Genomic DNA, 20107 nt, shown 5'->3' on the forward strand with positions numbered 1-20107 from the left:
TCTCTCTTCATTTTGGTGCTTTATTGCCTTGTACTTTTGGATAGCTAAATCCTAGAATGGAATAAGTATCTGAAGGTGTTATAATGTTACTTCTTGAAATATATGAATAAATTTGTGTTTAATGTAGTCTTATAAGATGTGATTATTGTAAAAATGCTATAGTTTTGATAAAATCTTATTTTATATTCCATATATAACATGCATAATATTTTTATTCTATTGTAAAAATGTCTATGCGCCATCTTAAAGAAGAATAGTTCGACTTGACCTAGAAACAACTGCTAGAGGCTCTGTATTGTGGGATTTATCAGTCTGAATCATGCTGTTCAATGTGTTGTGAGGTGACTGTCAACTTCTTTGCCACTGAGAATGGACCCTGTGGGTTCAGTTTACAAGTAATATGCCTTAGTACACCCAGGGACAAGTTCAGCTATAGTTGGTGTACAGTTTGTGGTTTGTGGTCAATGCTCTCTACTGTCCTTTCCTACTCATAGAGGGTACATGTGTATGAGAGCGATATTGTAGGGAGAACCTGAAGGTATGGCTGAACCAGCAGTCATGTCAATGATAAGGAGAAGCATCCTTAGTGAAATATGCATCATACTTGAAAGCCTGAGCTAAATTCAGGAAATATCATGGTTGTCATGAAAAGTAGCCTTTCCCAGCAAGGGTGAGTTCTTAAGTCAGGAGAGCTGGATTCACCTCTACCTGTGAAATAAATCTCAATTAACTTTAAAAGTCTGTTACAAACATGTAGAAGTTAGTTTTGAAAAGGACATTTCCAGAGCATTAAGACAAGATTTAGGATGCTGAAATGAAAGGTTTGCTAAAAGTTGTAAAGTTATTTGTCTGTAGAACAGAACAAGAACAAGGACAAGAGAAAAATAGCTCAGAGGGAGTCTGTGAGCTTTAGCTATGGATTTCAGGGGGCTAGATGGAGAAGTAGTACTACTGGGATGAATGATGAGCTGGTTTAATTAGTTTAATAGATTAACTTAAAGCTGTCATATTTATGACACATAGAATTAGAATGTTCAAAGAATTTAAAGAACAATTAGACTTCATTAAAATTCCTCTAATACCCATGTTATGTTAAACACTATTTAATCTGCCTTTGATAAATCAGAAAGTTCTATTATCTAAATTTTCAGTAAATATATGTTCATTTTAAAAGAAAAAATGTGTATAGTTAGTTAGAAAATGAAAAAGTCAAGGGTATATTTTTAGGAAGAACATTACCAACATACAGTACTGGCAGAAATTGATATTAGTCCTTCTGTTTTAAATGTGTTTGTATATGAACAAAAAGTGAACACTATTTCTCCTAAGGTAGAAATTCTGATTGATCATCAGCTTTTCTTGTTATCTTAAAATTGTCTCCTTTAGTCTGAGCACCATCTTGTTCTGACCTCCAGCTAGTCTTTTACCTCAAGCTTGTCTCTGAGCTCCTTCTTGTCTCCTCATTCCATCTTGTATTTGACCATCATCATGTCTTTGACTTCCATGATATTGTTGCGCAGCATCCTGTCTCAGAGCTCCATCTTTTCTTTTACCTCCATTGTGACTTTGACCTCTATCTTGTCTTTGACCTTCATCATGACTGACCTCTCTGTCTCTGACCTCTGTCATATCTCTGACCTCCAGCTTGTCTGAGACCTCAGTCTTTTCTCTCACCACATAAAGAAAGAGAGTGGGGAAAAAGATCATCTGCTTTAGGTAATCATTGTAAAGGGTATTCTCATTATAATTTATATTTTAAAATCAAAAGTGGGTAATATTAAAAAGAATTGTAAAATAAAGCTTCCCTGTAAAATTTAAGAGTTTTGTAGAAGATACACAATTGTAATAAGTGGCTAAAATGCACATAATCAATATATCCATCTTAAAATGATTTTACTAATGAAGTAGAAATTGAAACATTCACTATTTTTTCAGGGTTGGAAGTTCTAAGTGATGATCCTGATTTAGTGAAGGTGGTTGAGTCTTTAACTTGTGGGAAGATCTTTGCAGTGGAAATACTCGAAAAAGCTGATATTCCACTTGTTGTTCTGTATGATACCTCAGGAGAAGATGATATAAATATCAATGCCACCTGCTTAAAGGCCATATGTGACAAGTCACTAAAGGTTCACCTTCAGGTACCACTGTGACCACTGTTCTCATCTATTACACCTTTCATAGGAAAGAAAGTTACCAGAAGAAAACGTTATAAATTCTGAGCAAATAATAAAGGCAGATTACATATGTATTGAGAGGAAAAGGTAGGGGGAGCTAATGGCAGGAAGTACCAAAGTATAAATGGTAATTATTAAGAATTGGATTTTTTCTTTATTTTTCAGTCCCTACAATGAATTTATGTCATTTGCAAAGGTAAAAGGAGGGAATAAAATAAAATAAGGGTAAATTAGATCCATAAAGTTGTGGTTTTATAAGATTTATTTATTTATGCATACAAGAGCTGGGGCACAGGCCAGAGATGCGAGGGGGTGAGAGGATAACCAGAGACAGAGTGGGGAACAGAACAGGCAGACTGACTGAAATACACTGCTGAGGGGAGCAGCGGGCAAGGCAGGAGAGGTCTACTTTGCCATGTAGGTTGTTCCCTGGCCGGCCGGGGATTGAACTCATGCTGCAGAGGCTGCGGATTGCTTCATAGTGCGGTACTTAACCCCTTGCACCACCAGGGAGGCCCCTAGAGCCATAAAGGTTTTCAATCAATTATTACTAGCATTTTTAAAATGTTAAGAACATAAATGCCTGTGAAGAAGGAAACCTTTAAATAACTTACAGAACAGCCATTCTAAAGAACAAGATTAAATGCTAAAAGCGATCATTTTGGAAACTTTACAGTAACATTGGGGAAATGTTTATTTTAATCATAGAACAACAATTAATTGTCTTTATAACTCTTTTACTTAAAATTACTAAATTAAATCTTTACTACGATTACAATTTTTGAAAATTATTGAAGTTAATGTGGTCTGTAGGCATGGATTAGAAAGTTAGCTGATAATGGGGTTGATTTTGTAAGAGCTTTTTATTTTCATTTCTGTTAATATTGAAAAAAATGTTTTAAATTTTCTAAATTAATGTGGACAAAATAAACCAAAGTTAAAGAAATCTTTATCCTTCCAAAAAGTGGAATGTGGTAATAAGTTATTGTATAAAAAATGTCTATCCGTGCCTGACAGAAAGGATATCAGACATTCCTTTTAGAAAGAGAGGGATTCAGATAAGTTTTTCACCTTTAAATAATGATTTCATTTTATTCTATATATCCTCCAACTTGCTCAGAAGGTTGGAGAGTTTTCATGAGATATTTAGATAGTTACCACTTATGTAGGTAAGTACTACAATCTGTTCTCACATTCTTAATGTATCTTTTGTTTGTTCCAGGTTGATGCCATGTACACAAATGTCAGAGTGACTAATATTTGTTCTGATGGCACACTCTACTGCCAGGTGCCTGGTAAGGGTCTGAACAAGCTCAATGACCTTCTGCATAAGATAGAGGACTACTTACATTGTAAGGTATGGCAAAGCATTATCCACCTATAACATCAGTCCTGAAAAGGTCACTAAACTGTACAACTGTGAATAACCTTTGAATAGTTTGAGGTAGAATCTCTAGAATAGAGGTAAGAGCCGAACACTTCAGAACTTGGAAAATCCAGATGGTTTCACTAATATATGGAATATAGAGAAACAAAGCAAAGCGTCAGACAAAACCAAACCAGAAACAAACCCTTGAAATCTGACTGTAAAATTGAGGCTACAAGAGGGGCAGGGGGAGGTAGAGAGCCAAATGGAAAGGGGAGGTGGTAGACTAGGTGGAGGACTGTGGTGTCTCGGTAGTGAGTGTGATGTGGTAACACACATCTAAAGAAGTTTGAACTTGGACTTCTGAATCATGTATAGTGGTATATACCAACATTTCCTCAGTAAAATAATACAATTTTGAAAGGTTTGACCATGTGAAAATCAAACACCTATTTGTTTCTGCATTGTAAAATGAGGATAATAATGTGCATATCCATAGGCTTGTCAAGACTAAACACAGTGCCTAACACATACTGTGTGCTCAACAACTGGTAGATTTTCTGTTTAGTGTGCCAGTCATGATTCTATAGTGCAGCTGCCCGTGACTCTTGTTTGCTGGAGTCAGTTAGGCTCCTCTGTCTTGGACAAAGATGAAACCATGAAATTCAGGAGTAAAATCAAATTCTTAATTCTGTACTTATTTTCTGAGGCATCAATCCAAACTAAGCTCCCATAAGTTTCTGAGAACCAACCACCTCAGGAAATATGGTTCTGTAGTTTAAGTATATTAATAAGCTCCGTGTCTTTTAATTTGAGTATTCTTTTCTGAATCGGGACATGTAGGGGTTTTGTTTTACAATCCTAAGGTGATTTCCTTAAATCCATTATTAGGACATTATAGTTGTAATCCAGAATATGCTGTGGTTAAACCTTTGTGCCACTCCAACTGTGACCCCCTCTCACTAAGCACCTTGTGACCCTTGTATACAGCTTTATATTTTAACCCTTTGGATGTTTGTGTGCTTTACTTTCATTAAGGGCAGGAACCTTGCCTTATAATTTTCCATCCCTTACAGCACCTACACTAATGTCTTACATAAAATAAGTATTCCAAAATATTTGCTGGATTGGATTAAATCTGTATTCAGACTACAGCCTAGACTTGAGGCGATTGATCTATAGCTCTACTTCTTTCTGTGTTAATGACATCTTAGATGTATTTCAAGGTCATTATTTAAGTTTGACTTGCTAATCTATCTTGGAGAAACCTGGGACACCCAGAGATGCTGACTGTGGTGGCGCCTTTGTATGCATGTGTTTATAACATACGGTGGTGAAAGCACTCTTGATAGTCCCTGCTGCTCTGGCAACCTGAGCGGATGCATTGCCTTTGGAGAAAGCACAAACATTCATCTGAAAGTGACTATGATAGGTTCCTAGCTTCAAGCTATAGGAGAATGAAGAAACCCATAGCTTTCACTGGCACCAATACCCATATTTGTCTTCACATTTCTTTTGTTTTAGAATTAAAAATCGTATCTTTGAATCTAAATGTCCGTAAAGAAGCTTTATGGACAGTTAGCTCAACCACTTCACTTTCATCCAGGCTGCTCTCCTTTTCGTCAGATTCATTATCCTCCTTGTGTTGGACTGATGGCTCCAGAACGTAGACGAATCATTGAAGCATACTGACCTCCACACTAACCTCATTAGACATTTCAGCAGTGTCAGTTTATGAGCCATGTGCCAGTAGCTGCATGAGAAACAAGGCAGAAGTTCTCTACTCCCACATGCAGTACACATGTGCGCATGCACACACACACACAACACACACACACAGGTGCTGCACATGCTGCAGTGCCCTCCTCATGGAAGGTCTGTTTACATGTGGGTAAAACAGTGGGCCTGTATTATGATGTTTTTTTTTTTTTTTCTGATGATAGAGCAGTGTGCTCTTTGCTATGAGTAAAAAGAATCTTGTGTTTCTTTGTTACAGCACATGACCTCCGAGTACTTCATTTCAGTGCCCTTCTGTGGGAAAATCTGCCTCTTCCAGTGCAAAGGAAAATGGTTACGAGTAGAGGTAAAAGGAGTTGCTTGACTTTTTTTTTTAACTTGCCATGATAGTTCATACAAACAGGTTTTTTTTGAAATGGAACAAGCGCCCCTATACTCATCACCAGTTTGAGAAACAAACCATGATGGTGTGGTTGGTTCTCCATGTCTGTCCCCTGTTCTGTTCCTCCCACCTCTCGGGGGCTGCTAACTGAACTGGGTGTTCCTGAGTGTTCCTCATTCCTCTTCATTTCTTTATATTTTTACCTAACACACTTCTATTTATCTTAATATCGCAATAATGTAAATATAGAAATAAATATATTTAACATTTTATCAAGATGTAGTGAGCAAAGCATAAGTAAATGTTTTAAAATTTTATGTAAATGGTAAAATATTGACTCTTGTAAAACATACCTTTTCATTTATTTTATTTATTTATTTATTTATTTATTTTTAAAGATTTATTTATTTATACAAGCACTGGGTACAGTCAGAAGCACAGGAGGGTGAGAGAATTCACCAGAGCCAGAGCAGGGAATATAACAGACAGACTGACGAAATACACTGCTGAGGGGACCAGCGGGCGTGGCAGGAGAGGTCTGCATGCCATGTGGAACCCTCGCCTGTGGCTGGGGATTGAACCGGCACTGCAGAGGCTGCGGGCAGTTTTGCAGCCCAGTGCTCAACTGCTGTGCCACCAGGGGAGGCCCCATTCATTATATTTATAAAATTAATCTGTGTTGATAGGTGCAACTCACTTGTTTTCAGTGCTGTATGGTATATCAGTATGAACTATGCCAATTTTATCACTGTTCTCCTATGGTGGATATTTACATTGTTTCTTTCTTTCTTTTTTTTTTTTTGTATAAACAGCAGTACCATAAGCCTTCCTGTGAGCATCTCCTGGGGTACATATGAAAGAATTGAATTTCTAATATAGAGAATGTCCTCAGTTTTACAATATATTGTCTATTCTGCAAAGCCACCTTTCCAGAAATCCTTTGAGAGTTCTGGCTTCCCAGGGGACTTTCAGACCCTCCCTCCTGCCTAGATCTCCTGCTGTGTCTCTGTACAAGATGGCTTAAGCTTCAGAGCTCACATACTCCTGTATTTCCTAGTAATTGTCCTATCTTCTTGCAAGCTCAGTTATGAATTTGAGAGGTTTATTTATTTTATCTTGCAGGTTTTTGATTTTTGTGTCTACTGTTTCTTTTTTTCTCTTCCCTTTTGATATTTCATTTGTCCTATTGTTAAAATTATGAATCTGGGGGGAGGTTCCCTGTTTCTTAAACAGGTCCTTAACCTAGGTACAGAGACCCATCTATGTTTCAAGAGGCTTCCTGAACCCCCCTGGAATTATATACAAATTGTGTGTGCTAGTATGTGTTGGTGTGTGTATCTGTTATGCATATTGGGAAGCAAGTATCTGTAATTGTCATAAGATCATCATAGAGCTGTTTCATAAAAGTTATCTATTTTTCCCCCCACCCTCATAAGAGTTCTCTTTGTCTCCTTATTCTGACTCTCTGAAACATTGCCTTTACCTGTCTCCCATCTTTTGCCTTGCTTGCCTCTCACTTTATACTCCAACAGAATCAATATGCTTGTAGATCCCACATGTAAGAAATACACATGCACTATTGCCTATCCTATCCCCACTGTTTAAAATATCCAAATATTCAGCAGCAGACTTTCTGCCCACCTGTGACTATGCAGGTGCTTCCTTTCACCAACTCTCTCCCTCCTCAGGGCAGCAGTTTCCTGCCTGCCAGTGACCCGCACTATGCCGGGACTTCTCTTCACTGACCTCCCTCAGCAGAGGCTGCTCTCAAGGCTGCCCTCCTATAATTATGCAGGCCTCTTTTAGCAAACCTGTCCCTTTTGGGGCAGCTCTTTCTGCCCGTTTCTATGCAAGTATACTTTGCTTTTCTGTCCCTCTCCTAATAAACCTGCTCTTTAAAGAAAAAAAAAAAATCCAAATATTCAAACTAGATTGCTGCCAGCCCGGTTTACTCCCATCCATCTTTTTATGGTCTCTAAAAAAACCATATTTGTGAAATTTATGAAATTTGTGAAATTCATGAAATTCAAATTTGTAAGATATGAAATGTAAATATCCCCATAAGTATTATTTCTTGAAGTAATAAAAATTTATGTAATTTAAATTATGTAGCCAAAGTGACAAAATAAATTATATCTTTGATAGACTTAGTAAAAAATAATATTGTAGGAGACCAATGACATGAAATGTTTTTAGGTGATATTAAGTGAAAGCAATTATGATGGAGTATATATAAATGTTACAATTTTTATAAATTAAATTAATTTTTTTACAAATGTTGGCTGAAAGACGTTGAAGGATAATAATCATCTGTGGCAGATTACAGGTGATATTTATATCCACTTAAGTATCTGAATTTTTTTGATGGAGTGAAGACATTTTACTAAAATTAGAAGAAAAAAGTAAATTCTAAAGAAAAGCACAAATTCTCAGCATTTCTCCTCCAGATGGGCCCATATTTGGCTAATGTTTAATGATGACAGATATCACAGTGGTTTATTAAGGAAATAAGGGCAACTAAATGGACATCTAGAATCTTATACTGTGATGTTGCCTTTACAGAAGGTAATCATTTTATCATGGATAGGTAATTATTGATTTAATTCAATGTGTAGTTTTCCCATTTTTGAGTTATTTAAACTTATTTTACCTCTCTAGAGCTCTATTGAGTTTTGATTTTTCAGTTGGGTTAAATGATGTAAATTATCATTGGGTTTTCTGAGAAAGCCATAAAACACCAATATATCTTATTATTTAAAAATAGATAGTATTTACTTGCTACAAGAAAAATTCTGTCATTGAATTTTGCATTTCCTTATGCTAACACAATTGGTTTTTTCCTCACAGTTGATTATTTTTAAAAATATACTGCATCTTATAAACAGCAATATGTAATAATGTATCAAATTATCTTCTAATCAATAGTGTCCTATAATTGAAAACATGGTAAACTTTGCTATATCTATGAATTTTACTGGTTATTATTAGTTTAGTGATTATTGCTAATTAAACAAATTGACAACTCAGTGTTGAAATAAATTCTTCTCTAAAAGAATCTCTATTTTGTAAATACTACTTTTTAAAATGAGAGAAAATGTAATTAATAGTGATAGTCTTTATTACTTTTTTATATGCCATTGAGAGTTAGACCAAATGTAATTTCTCCGAAGTGTTTTGGTCATTTCAATATACTAATAAATTTGCCAACAACATCTGTCTCATTGCAGATCACAAACATTCACAGCAGCCGGACTCTTGATGTTCAATTCCTGGACTCTGGTGCTGTGTCATCTGTAAAAGTGTCTGAGCTCAGGGAAATTCCCCCTCGATTTCTACAAGAAATGATTGTGATACCACCTCAGGTACTATATGTTACAAGCCTGGAGATTTGGATTTATTTGTAGTCATGTTGTGAGATGCCCGTTCAGTTTTCATCTTGTTAATGATTGAGGGGCCTCCCTGGTGGCCTAGGGGTTAAGTCTCAGCACTATCACCACACCAGGTTATGAAACCCACAGGGTGCAGCAGACCTCTCCTCTCTCTCTCTCTCGCTGCTCCCCTCAGCAGTGTATTTCAGTCAGTCCTCCTGTTCTGCTCCCCACTCTGCCTCGGGTGAATAATCTCACCTTCTGCACCATTGGCCTATACCCCAGTTCTTCTATGCAAAAATTTAAAACAATAAAAAGATAATGATTGGTTCAAATGTGGTGTTCACTAGTTTTCAGAAGTAAAATTTGGCCACCTTAGACAGGAAGACCAACATACAAATGCACTAAATATTGTTAATAAATGTCTATTTATTTAAACATCTATTTTACAGGCATGGAGTCACTAAATTATATTGTCCAGTTAGAGGTTCTACTTTAATCATTAGATGCCATTTTCAAAACACTGTGTGTAAATATTTTCTTTCAGGATTCTTAGTTTAATTACATAGGTATTCTCTCAAGAAAATCTATTCGTACTTAATCATTTTTTTGTTTTCTCCATAGTTATTAATAAAAACATTAACTTCAGCCTATGCTGCTTCTATTGGTAAAAATTCATATAAGAATTTTTAGTAATTTTGAGTTAATTGAAATTTTTGAGAGCCATTTCCATAACTTTAGGAGTAGTGGATTTTGTACAGAAATCAATTGCTTTTTTAAAATTAGTTTATTTTTTTATTGAGGTAACATTGGTTTCCAATGCTGTGTGTGACTCAGAGCCATAAGCTCACACCTCCTCAAATGTGTGTTACCAGACCACACCCAGCACCAAGGCACCATCAATTAATTGCTTTTTTCAAATTTAATGCATTTAAAAAAAGTTCCTATGCCATCAAAACTCAGTGAATAAAAAGCAATTGACCTAATTAATGTGGCTTTTATAATTTATCCTTATCATTTATCTCCAGTCACCACTGCCTTTTCTTTTTTTTTTAAAGATTTATTTATTTATGCACACAAGAGCTGGGGTACAGGACAGAGGTGTGAGGGCTGAGAGGATTCACCAGAGACAGAGTGGGGAACAGAACAGGCAGACTGACTGAAATACACTGCTGAGGGGAGCAGCAGGCAAGACAGGAGAGGTCTGCTTCCCCATGTGGGTTGCTCCCTGGTGCGCCTGGGATCAAACTCATGCTGCAGAGGCTTCAAATTGCTTCATAGCGCGGTGCTTAACCCTTTGTGCCACCAGGGAGGCCCATCACTGCCTTTTCTAAAATGACTATTACAGGGAAGCTGTTGAACTCATTTTCTTTTTTTTTTTTAAAGAATTATTTTATTTATTTATGCATACAAGAACTGGGGTATAGGCCAGAGGTGTGGGAAGTGAGAGGATTCACCAGAGACAGAGTGGGGAGCAGAACAGGTCAATCTAATGAAATACACTCTTGAGGGGAGCAACAGGCAAGACAGGAGAGGTGAGCTGTGCCATGTGGGTTAGCTCCCTGGCCTGCAGGAATCGAATTCATACTGCAATGGCTGATTGCTTGATAGTGCTGAGCCTCCAACCCCAGCACTACCAGGGAGGCCTGTTGAACTCATTTTCAAGCCAGCTTTCAAAATCATTTTTTGTCTTATAATTCTCAGTCATAATATTGAAAATTGTTACACCTTTAAGTGCTGTTTGCACTTAATAACCCCAGTTGTTAATAAGAACCCCAGTTGTCTCTTGTTAGAACATATCTCCAGGGCCAACCTTACCTAGAAAAATTTCCCTGAGTTGGAGAGGAACAAGGGATCCTCCCCACGCTCTGACTGCAGGTCATACAATAGTACCTTCTTTGTGCTACCTTGTTAAAAATAATTTGTTTCTGTTAATGTCCTCTATACTCATTATTTGATAAATGCTATGTTGGGGGAAATCTTAAAAGCCAGCTAAGTCAAGCCTCTGGCCCAACATCTCCTAGTCTAAGTCAGAGGAGTAAACCAATGGTCTGTCAGCCAAAGCAGACCCATAAAAATTAGAGTTTTGCCTCTTGGGTCTCAGTATGTTTTAAAAATGTGAGTCAGTTGCAATTACTTTCACCTGGAAATTCCTACTTCTATTGATATTTCTCTTGACAAACTAGAAAATTTGACTACCTAAAGCACTCTTTTACGAGAAAGTGCTCTGTGAGGCTTGGTAAGTGGTAACCTCCTCTCTGCGGGGCCCATGTTCTCTAGTGTGCAGGCCCCTTCTGACCCACCTCACTCCCTCATTGCTCTCCCTCGCCCCCAGGGTATCAATGAAGGGCATTAATGCTTTCTGGCTTCTCCCCTCCAGAGGTACTTAACCCAGGGAGCATAGTGAGGGACTCACTATGCCTTGAGGGCAAAGTATATGACAGGGAGAATGGGGGTCAGAGAGGAAAGAAGGAAGTTCTGGAAGTAGGATGTTCGGGAACATTGGCAGTAGCTTTCACTCCCTTCACTGAATTGCCTCCATCAATTCAAAAGTTTCCATGAGGCTAAATGGAGGTCACCCTGAAGTGACCTTTTATTCCCTGCTATAGCCACTCTGCCAAAAGCTTGTACAGTGATGATGAGAGATAAAAAGCAATGGGGAATATGTGAACTTAGTATTTCTTACCCTCCTTAATTCCCAATTCAACCTCCTTTAAAAGATGAGCACATATGCCTGGCACTGAAAGTCGGTTTCAGATTTCACCCAAATGACACCTTCATTTTTTTTTTTTTTTCAGTTTCACTTAGAGGAAAGACCTATATTTTCTCAACTTTGTGATTTTACACAAGTCAAGTCTCTCTTAATCCATTTTACCATTTGTAAAATGGGTTCACGTATCATGCAGAAGTGTTGTTGGGTGAGAAGTACATGAGGACCCCGGTATAAGTCTTTCCACCTACAGGATAAAAGGCTATAGTGCTCTATAAATAGAGCCAGGAATCCAGCAGATACCCCCCCCCCCACCCTAAGAACTGTGGTTATCATTATTAGCGATTGCTCCTACTTGCTTTCTATCTTGGCTTTCTCTGACTTGTAGGCAATTAATACTGACATTACCATAAGTACCTCTTTTAAGATGGTGTGTTCACTTTTCCATTGTGTTTTCTTTTCAGGCTATAAAGTGCTGTTTAGCAGATCTTCCTCAGCCTGTTGGCATGTGGACACCAGATGCTGTGCTTTGGTTGAGAGATTCTGTTTTGAATTGCTCAGACTGCAGCATTAAGGTTAGTTATCTTAATAGTCTTGATTCATTAGAAAACCTGACTGGGATCAAGAATTTTATCTTACTATAAATTGATACTTTCACATCTGACACATTTTTATAGTCAAGGTATTGGTCACCTGTGTAGTGGTAAGATGATTGCATGGCTTAATTTTTATTTAAGAATTTATCTCATATCTCCATTATCATTTTTAAACCCTTATGTAATTTTTCCATTTTTAATAAAGTAGCAGAGATAGTTCTCTGCTCTCGTTTTGCTCCATAAGGAACTATATTCCCATTAGAGGAACCATGTATCTCGATCTCTTGATTTAAAGATCATTTCAGTAAGTCCTCTGTTTCTTTTTTTTTCCCTAAAATAGAATAGATTATAAACAAGTTATTTGCTATATATTTTCCCTAAAGTTTAAACAGTTTTATTTCGCTAGCACATTACTTTTTCTTCACTTTTGCATCTTCACATCAACATTGCTCATATTTCCAAGAATAGAAATGTAAGAAGGTATTTCTCCATTTTAACTGATGTTGGTAGTGGTATCTTACATAAGCATTCAACAAAGAAATGTCCATAGGAAACATCTTCATAAAGATCTCAAATATTCTCGCGTACACTTATTTTCTTATTTTTGAATTTCTCTAGTGTTTGTAATTTATAATTACACACTTAATTATGTACTATTTTATACTCTTCATTTGCCACATGATAATAAATATTGTTTTCTCAGCTACTTTTTAATTAAACTTTAAAGCCAGGGTATTGGGTACTCAGTAAAAATATTTTTTAATGGTTAATCTTTGAAATGTTACTTCTGTATCAAACATATCAAAGTGAATGAGCAATTAGTACTTCATTCGCACTCCAGAGGATTGATCTTATGGGAGAAAAAAACATTGAAGTGAATTGTTATAGAAGTGTTGCCTTGCTGATATCTCCCTCTCTTCATGCCTATTCCTCCCTTTCATTTCTAGCCCAATTTGATAAAAGATAGATGTGGTTAGAAATATTTCATTTTTGTCATGCCTAAGATAATCTACAAAAACTAAACGAGAAGAATTCACAGTCAGCTAACCCTTGGAGACACACAGCTATCAGTGTGTGGTCTTCCACACAAACACTTGCTCCTGGCAGGAAGAGCAGAGGTAGCTAGGTAGTCAGAGGTATCCTGGGCAAAAGGTGTAGAACTGTGATTTTGGTCTATTTTATAGAGATCCTTTCTATTTTTCTCTCCGGATCCCTCTCTTCTTATGTAACTGCTGGGCAATGTGGTAGGGGGCCGGTAGGCATCAGGGAATCAGTGGGGGGGGGGGGAGACAGCTGTTAGGACTGAACAAGGAATTTAGACCAGAGGTCCCCAAGACTATGGTAAATATCAAAACTTTTTCTTTCCCTTCTCAGACTAAGGGTGGACCAGCTAAGCAGAATGTGTATACATTTTGCCATTAATGTGATTATCTTTTTGTTGTTGAAGCTGAATGATAAGCACTTGGGAATTGATCATGCTGTTCTTTTTACTTTGAATATTTTAAAATGTCATTAATTAAACAATGTTTAATCATGGTATATAGAGCTACTTCCTCTCAGTGATACTGACCTCTAGCAAGTTATAATACATTCAGACTCAGAGTCTAGTAAGTTTTTTATTTCCATAAGCTTGCTACTGATTTCTAGACTACATTGACTTAAGAATCTCTTCATCTCTATAACTGTGATAGATAATTTATTTTACCTTAAAATGAATTGATCAACTTGGGTTTTATTTTAAGTTAAGGTAACATCTGTTTCAGGTGTTCAGTTTCTCTCCTTATCACATGTGTGTGCCTGCGTGTCTCTGGTGTTTTGGTGTTGTTTTTTACAAAATATTATTTTAATATTCAAATTTAATGTAACAGCCTCTCAGAATTAACTGTGAAGTTGTATTTCTTTAATTGCTTTTTGTGTTTTCCAAAGGTTACAAAAGTGGATGAAACCAGAGGAATCACACATGTTTATTTATTTACTCCTAAGAACTTTCCTGATCCTCATCGAAGTATTAATCGTCAGATTACAAATGCAGACTTGTGGAAGCACCAGAAAGATGTGTTTTTGAGTGCCGTACCTAATGAAGCTAGCTCCCCCAACAGCAAAAATGGCAATACCCCCATTTTGGGCAACACTGGAGAGAATACCAGAAAAAGCCTCACAGATGTCATCAAAAAGTCCTTGGTGGACCACACCAGCTCTTTCTCCATGGAGGAACTGCCACCACCTGTTCACTTGTCAAAGCCAGGGGAACACATGGATGTGTACGTGCCTGTGGCCTGTCACCCGGGGTACTTTGTCATCCAGCCGTGGCAAGAGATACATAAGTTGGAAGTTTTGATGGAAGAAATGATTCTATATTATAGCGTGTCTGAAGAGCGCCACATAGCAGTGGAAAAGGACCAAGTATATGCTGCAAAAGTGGAAAATAAGTAGGTTCTTGGACAAAGAATTTTTTTCTGTTCCTCAAAAAATATGTAGGTGATACCAAGAGTCCTAATCCCTGCAGGGGACTTTGAACAGGACGTATAGGGATTTTGAATGTGAAACAAGACTAATGAATTATGTGGTTTTCTAATATTTAAAGTAATGTCATTTATCTAAAAATCTAGTCAACCATGTTCATGTTAAAACCTTATTATAGCTAAAACGAAGGTTTAAATGTTTTCCTACTTTTATATTTTATATATTTCGGACACCACCCACCATGGTCAAACAGTTCTGCCCAAGGACTCTTAGGTTTATCCAGTTAATTTGTCTCCAGATAATCAAGGGATGTCTTATATATGAGAATATGCTATTGGATTTTTCAAATTTTATGAGCTGAATTAATGTAAAGACTTTAGAGCTGCTGTCTTGCTTTTAACACAGGCCTATTTATTAAATTTGTTCCCAACAGTGGTAAGACAAGACTTAGGAATTCAAGGCGCTTTTTTTTTTTTTTTGTGGGACCCTCGCCTGCACTGGCTGGGAATGAACTGGAGCTGCAGAGGCTGCAGGCAGCCTCGCATGAGTGCCACCAGGGGAGGCCCTCAAGGCACATTTTTTATTAAGGTGGTTTGCAAATCTGAGTATAATAATCTGGAAAATTTATTAGAAATGCATTTTCTAATTCCAGACATCCTGAACCAGAATCTCTGGGGTTAGTACCCCCAGAAACTGTTTTTAATAAACTTCAGGTATAATGTAAAGATAACACTAGGGGTGGATACTGATTTATTTTTATTCCATACTAATTAACAACCTATGCCAAACTGCATTTCCATATGAAAATTTCAGTTTGATTGAAAGTTCTTATTTACACATCTTCATTTCAATGATAATGATGAAGATGGTGACTACCATTAGCCAAGCAACAATTATATGCTAAGTACTACTTTAGGCCCTTTATTATATATTGTTTCTGCAAGTGATTTAAGATTAAATATTATACATGAGATAATTGAAGCTAAGAGGGGTTAAATAACAAGCTCAGGACCAGCTCAGATCCCTTCAGCCCCTTTATATATATTGTACTTAACTACCATTTTGTATCCTTGTTGCTTCTGCAACTCCTAGACTATTCCTTGCTGTACTTTGGGCTTAGCTGAAGCTTTCTTCAGTTCCCCCCAAGAAGCTCCTGATCTCAAATGTTTAAAGTTGACCTCTTCATAGTTCTCTTACCATGGAGGGCTCTACAGCAGCAGTGTGGGTTTCCCATACCTCTTGTCCACTAAGTGTATGTTGGCTGGAGAATTGGTCCTGTCTGACCAACTTCAGCCAGCTGTGTGTTGCAGCAAAGAGTCTGCTATTCCCGTGGGCTTGGGGCTCATGTGGCTGATAAACCTGTTTCAGAGGATGGCTGGTCTGCTTCACTCCCCAAGGCATTCAGGAACAGTGTTTGCCCCACAGACAATTTCCTTGAAGATGTCAAGAACAATTTATTTTTCCAAATATAATAATACTCTTTATTTATGTATTTAAAACTATCGGACTTTAAAAGCTCCCCTCCTTCCTCAATTAATTTGAAGTCTAGGCTCTTCTAACTTTAATGATGATGCTGTAGATCCAGAGATGGGGAAGTATATTTGTGTCTTTTTTCCTATCACCTTGAACTCCAGATCTGAAAACATGCTCTTCTTCTTCCCCCATAGTCTCTTGCCCATTCCAGGTTCTGTGTTTTAGATGGTAGGTTAGAGTTTGTGTTGTATTTTATTTTGTTTTTTAATGCCCTTACTAGGCATAATTAAAATTGTCAACTTTGTGTTCAAAATATTTTGTAATCTCTTCCCAGCTTACCTTCCCAGTCTGTCTTTCTCTTCCATTCCTCCACAAACAAGCCCTTAGCGATATTGTAGTGTTTGTTCCACTCCAAACCACTGTGCCCTGTAGAGTCTCAGACATTTCTTTGGCCTGGCCTGGTCCTGCTTGTCTCCCTCTTTCCATCTTCCACACACGTGCCTTGTTCGAAACATGTGGACATCCTGTCACCCCATCACATTGAAGGGATCCCCCAGGATTGTCCTGATCATCCTCCATGTCATTTGTTTCATTTTGCTTAACAATCGTGAGTAGTCTATGCGTTGATCTTGACTAACTCCAGGAGGCCTGTAGAAATGTGTTCAGTTAACCAATTCCTTCAAATGAGCCAGTGACAAAACAGAACAGTAACCTTTGGAAAAAGGAAATGCAATCTCTTTTTAAAATCCTATGGCAGCATAGTTTTTATTTGGACACACATTCACATTACTTTTTCTTATTATTATAAAATGTAATTCTTAAAGCAATTACTGACTTTGTGAACTCTTTCTTCCTCTTAATGCCTATCTAGGTGGCACAGGGTACTTTTGAAAGGAATCCTGACCAATGGACTGGTATCCGTGTATGAGCTGGACTATGGCAAGCACGAATTAGTCAACATAAGAAAAGTACAGCCCCTGGTGGACATGTTTCGAAAACTGCCATTCCAGGCAGTCACAGCTCAGCTTGCAGGTAATCTCTGTGGAAGCTGAATTCATGTCACAACATAGTTTATTTTGTGCTGAGTACTCAGCTATGGCCTATTGAATTAGTTTTTTTTTCTTTTTCTTTTTCACACAACTTCCCAAATATGATGGAAATAATTTGTAATGCTCTCTCACAATCATGCCATCCCACTGATATCTGCTGCGTCTGTTTTTCCATATTCCTTTCTGTCTCTGGTTTCATACATGAGTATATTTCAAATGCTATAATTTTAGCACAGGTACAGTATCACATTCTGCTTTCTTCATTTAGCATTTTCCCTCCTAAGTATTTTTTGATTGACTGTTTGATGGTACTGATAATTATTTTAAATAGCCATAAAATGTTTTGTTTGATCAATATGTCCCTATTTTTGAACATTTGTGTGTAGTAGTAAGGAAAAAACTTGCAGTTATGTATACTAGCCAAAATAAGATAGTGGAAACCATCAGAAGGATAACATGCACAATTAATATTTCCTAATTGGCTGCATAAATTATGGGAAAAATGTACATAGTTGAATGTACGCAATTATGACATATTTCTGGGTCACAAAATATGTCCGTTTTCATGGCCAAGGGAGTTTCTAGTTGCATCACAGGTAACAGCATGCAGGCACGCCGTTTCACCAGCCTCTTGACTATCATTAAAATGGAAGATCTAATTTAATAGGTGTACAGTGGGTACTGGATGATAATACTATTGAATGAGGTTTCTGTCTTGGCTCTGTGGTTTCTGTCTTGCAGTACAAATGTTGGTAGCTCCCTTGTGTCCTCTCCAAGCTACTTAGGTAGCTTGAGCAATGTAACGAAGCGCCACTCAGCGGCCTGTCAGCATTAACGCAGGTTGTGGAGGCCAGAAGTGCTTGGGGGTGTAGCGACCTCTTGTCATCTGGGACTGGTGTCCCACTATGCTGGGGAGTTGTCATATGGAGCCAGCCTGATTCATCATCCCATTCACCCCATACAGTTAGCAAACAATAGCAGAAGTTCTTTGATCCCAGACATGAAAGAAACTTAACTAGATTCTTAAATATTGACCAGCTTTTATAGGAGATATATACATTGTCTTATTTTAACTATTTGGCAGTTGGAGGGCTTACAGTTCAGGGCTTACTGTGTGCAAGAGACTTTACCAGGCATTTCATTTCATTGAATTCTTCTCACAGTAGGCAGTTTAGGTACCGTTGCTGTCACTGATACACATGTCTGAAAACAGTGGATTAGAGGTGTGAAGTCCCTGTAGTTCATGCTTTTCTTCACTGCTGTTCTTCCCCCTCAGAGTGGCAAGCAGGTGTGCAGTCAGGAGGCCTGGATTCAAGTCAGTTGAACCTCTCAGCCCTCCTCCTTAATTATCTGTAAGGTGAACACTAAATCCGTGTCCTGCTTACATCACCGAACAAATGTGTAGATCAGATGAGAGAGTAAATAGGAAGTCACATGGCTATCTCCATGATCAGTTTAAATCTACATTATGCCTTATGTATGAGAAATGGGCTGTGGTTGTTATTACCTTATTTTATAACACAGCATTAAATCTCAGTGGAAACTTGAGTCTATAGGTAAAGGTTTACAGAAGTAATCCCATTCCAAGAAGAAAAACTATAAGCTCGACTGCTTTGAGATAGTTCAGCAACTGTTTTTCAGCAAGGCAAGTCTAATCTGGTATGATGACAATACTTTGGGACTGACTAAATAGTTTTCCATTATAATGTTTGACCTTGCACTGCTCCCTGTTTTTCTCCTAGGAGTGAAATGCAACCAGTGGTCTGAGGAGACTTCGATGGTGTTTCGAAATCATGTGGAGAAGAAACCTCTGGTGGCACTCGTGCAGACAGTTATTGAAAGTGCTAACCCATGGGACCGGAAAGTAGTGGTCTACTTAGTGGACACATCATTGCCAGACACAGATATCTGGATTCATGATTTTATGTCAGAGTATCTGGTAGAGCTTTCAAAAGTTAATTAATCACTGCTTCTGAGACCTTGACAACTAATTCAGATTTTTTTTTAGCAATAACAAAATGTAGTAGGTTTAAAAAAAAAAAATCTTACCTCTGGTACATAGCTCTGACTCCTAGGGGGATTAAAAAGAATATGCTTATGTTTGATGAAAGATATTTAACAAGTTTTGTTTTAACAGAGTTGACTTTTCAAAGAAAATTACACTTGAATTATTACTATAATATTAGAATAAAATGTTTATCAGTATGAAAACCATATCTTATTATTTCCAAGCTTTATGATCTTTAGATGAAGAGTTTTCCTTTATATCCATGCCGTCTTCCTTGCGGTGCTGGGCTCTTCTCCAGTTAGACTGAGAATTTCATGGCTTAACTCTACCTGAGAGTGATACATCCCAAAGCAAGTGGTACCAAACTATGTGGTGATCACCGCAGTTTTTAGCACATCAGCATTGCTAGTGCTGCTAACTGGAGGAGCGTCCCAAGCAAAGCAACTCACCCCGAAGATGAAGAGTCCAGACCAAAGGCCCAGGCCTTCCACAATCTTGCTACCCAACCCCATTCTCCACCACTCCCTGTTCCAGCCACACTGGACTTTTATTTGGTCCCTGAACCCCGTGGATGTTTATCCAGAACTGCTGATATTCTAAAGCAAGCCTTGCTCATCCCTCCAAGTCATGCTTATTCTGTTCCCTCAGCCTGTAGTCCATTCTCCCTGCCACCATTTTGCTTGTCAGTATCCTCTCTGACCTCCCAAGCTGACCATGAAGCCTTCCCTGACGCCCCTTGCACTCCATTGTATTTTGCATACTACTCTCTCTCAGCACCAGG

The 20107-nt window shown here is 37.7% G+C and overlaps 1 protein-coding gene across 1 annotated transcript in view; it reads left to right on the forward strand.

Moving 5' to 3' along the window:
- The window catches only part of TDRD7 (tudor domain containing 7), a gene marked incomplete at both ends in the record, with an annotated part of 43070 nt that extends 23789 nt beyond the window's left edge, over positions 1–19281 (forward strand). The window contains 8 exons of the mRNA XM_084238154.1: positions 1936–2138; positions 3397–3531; positions 5537–5623; positions 8887–9021; positions 12202–12312; positions 14260–14762; positions 17141–17301; positions 19061–19281. Of these exons, the coding sequence (XP_084094280.1) occupies positions 1936–2138; positions 3397–3531; positions 5537–5623; positions 8887–9021; positions 12202–12312; positions 14260–14762; positions 17141–17301; positions 19061–19281 (1556 nt within the window). The remainder of the gene's footprint in view (positions 1–1935; positions 2139–3396; positions 3532–5536; positions 5624–8886; positions 9022–12201; positions 12313–14259; positions 14763–17140; positions 17302–19060) is intronic.
- Between the last annotated feature and the right edge of the window lie 826 nt (positions 19282–20107).

Source organism: Talpa europaea, assembly GCF_964194135.1.
Source record: "Talpa europaea genome assembly, chromosome: 7".
Classification (NCBI taxonomy): Eukaryota; Metazoa; Chordata; class Mammalia; order Eulipotyphla; family Talpidae; genus Talpa; species Talpa europaea.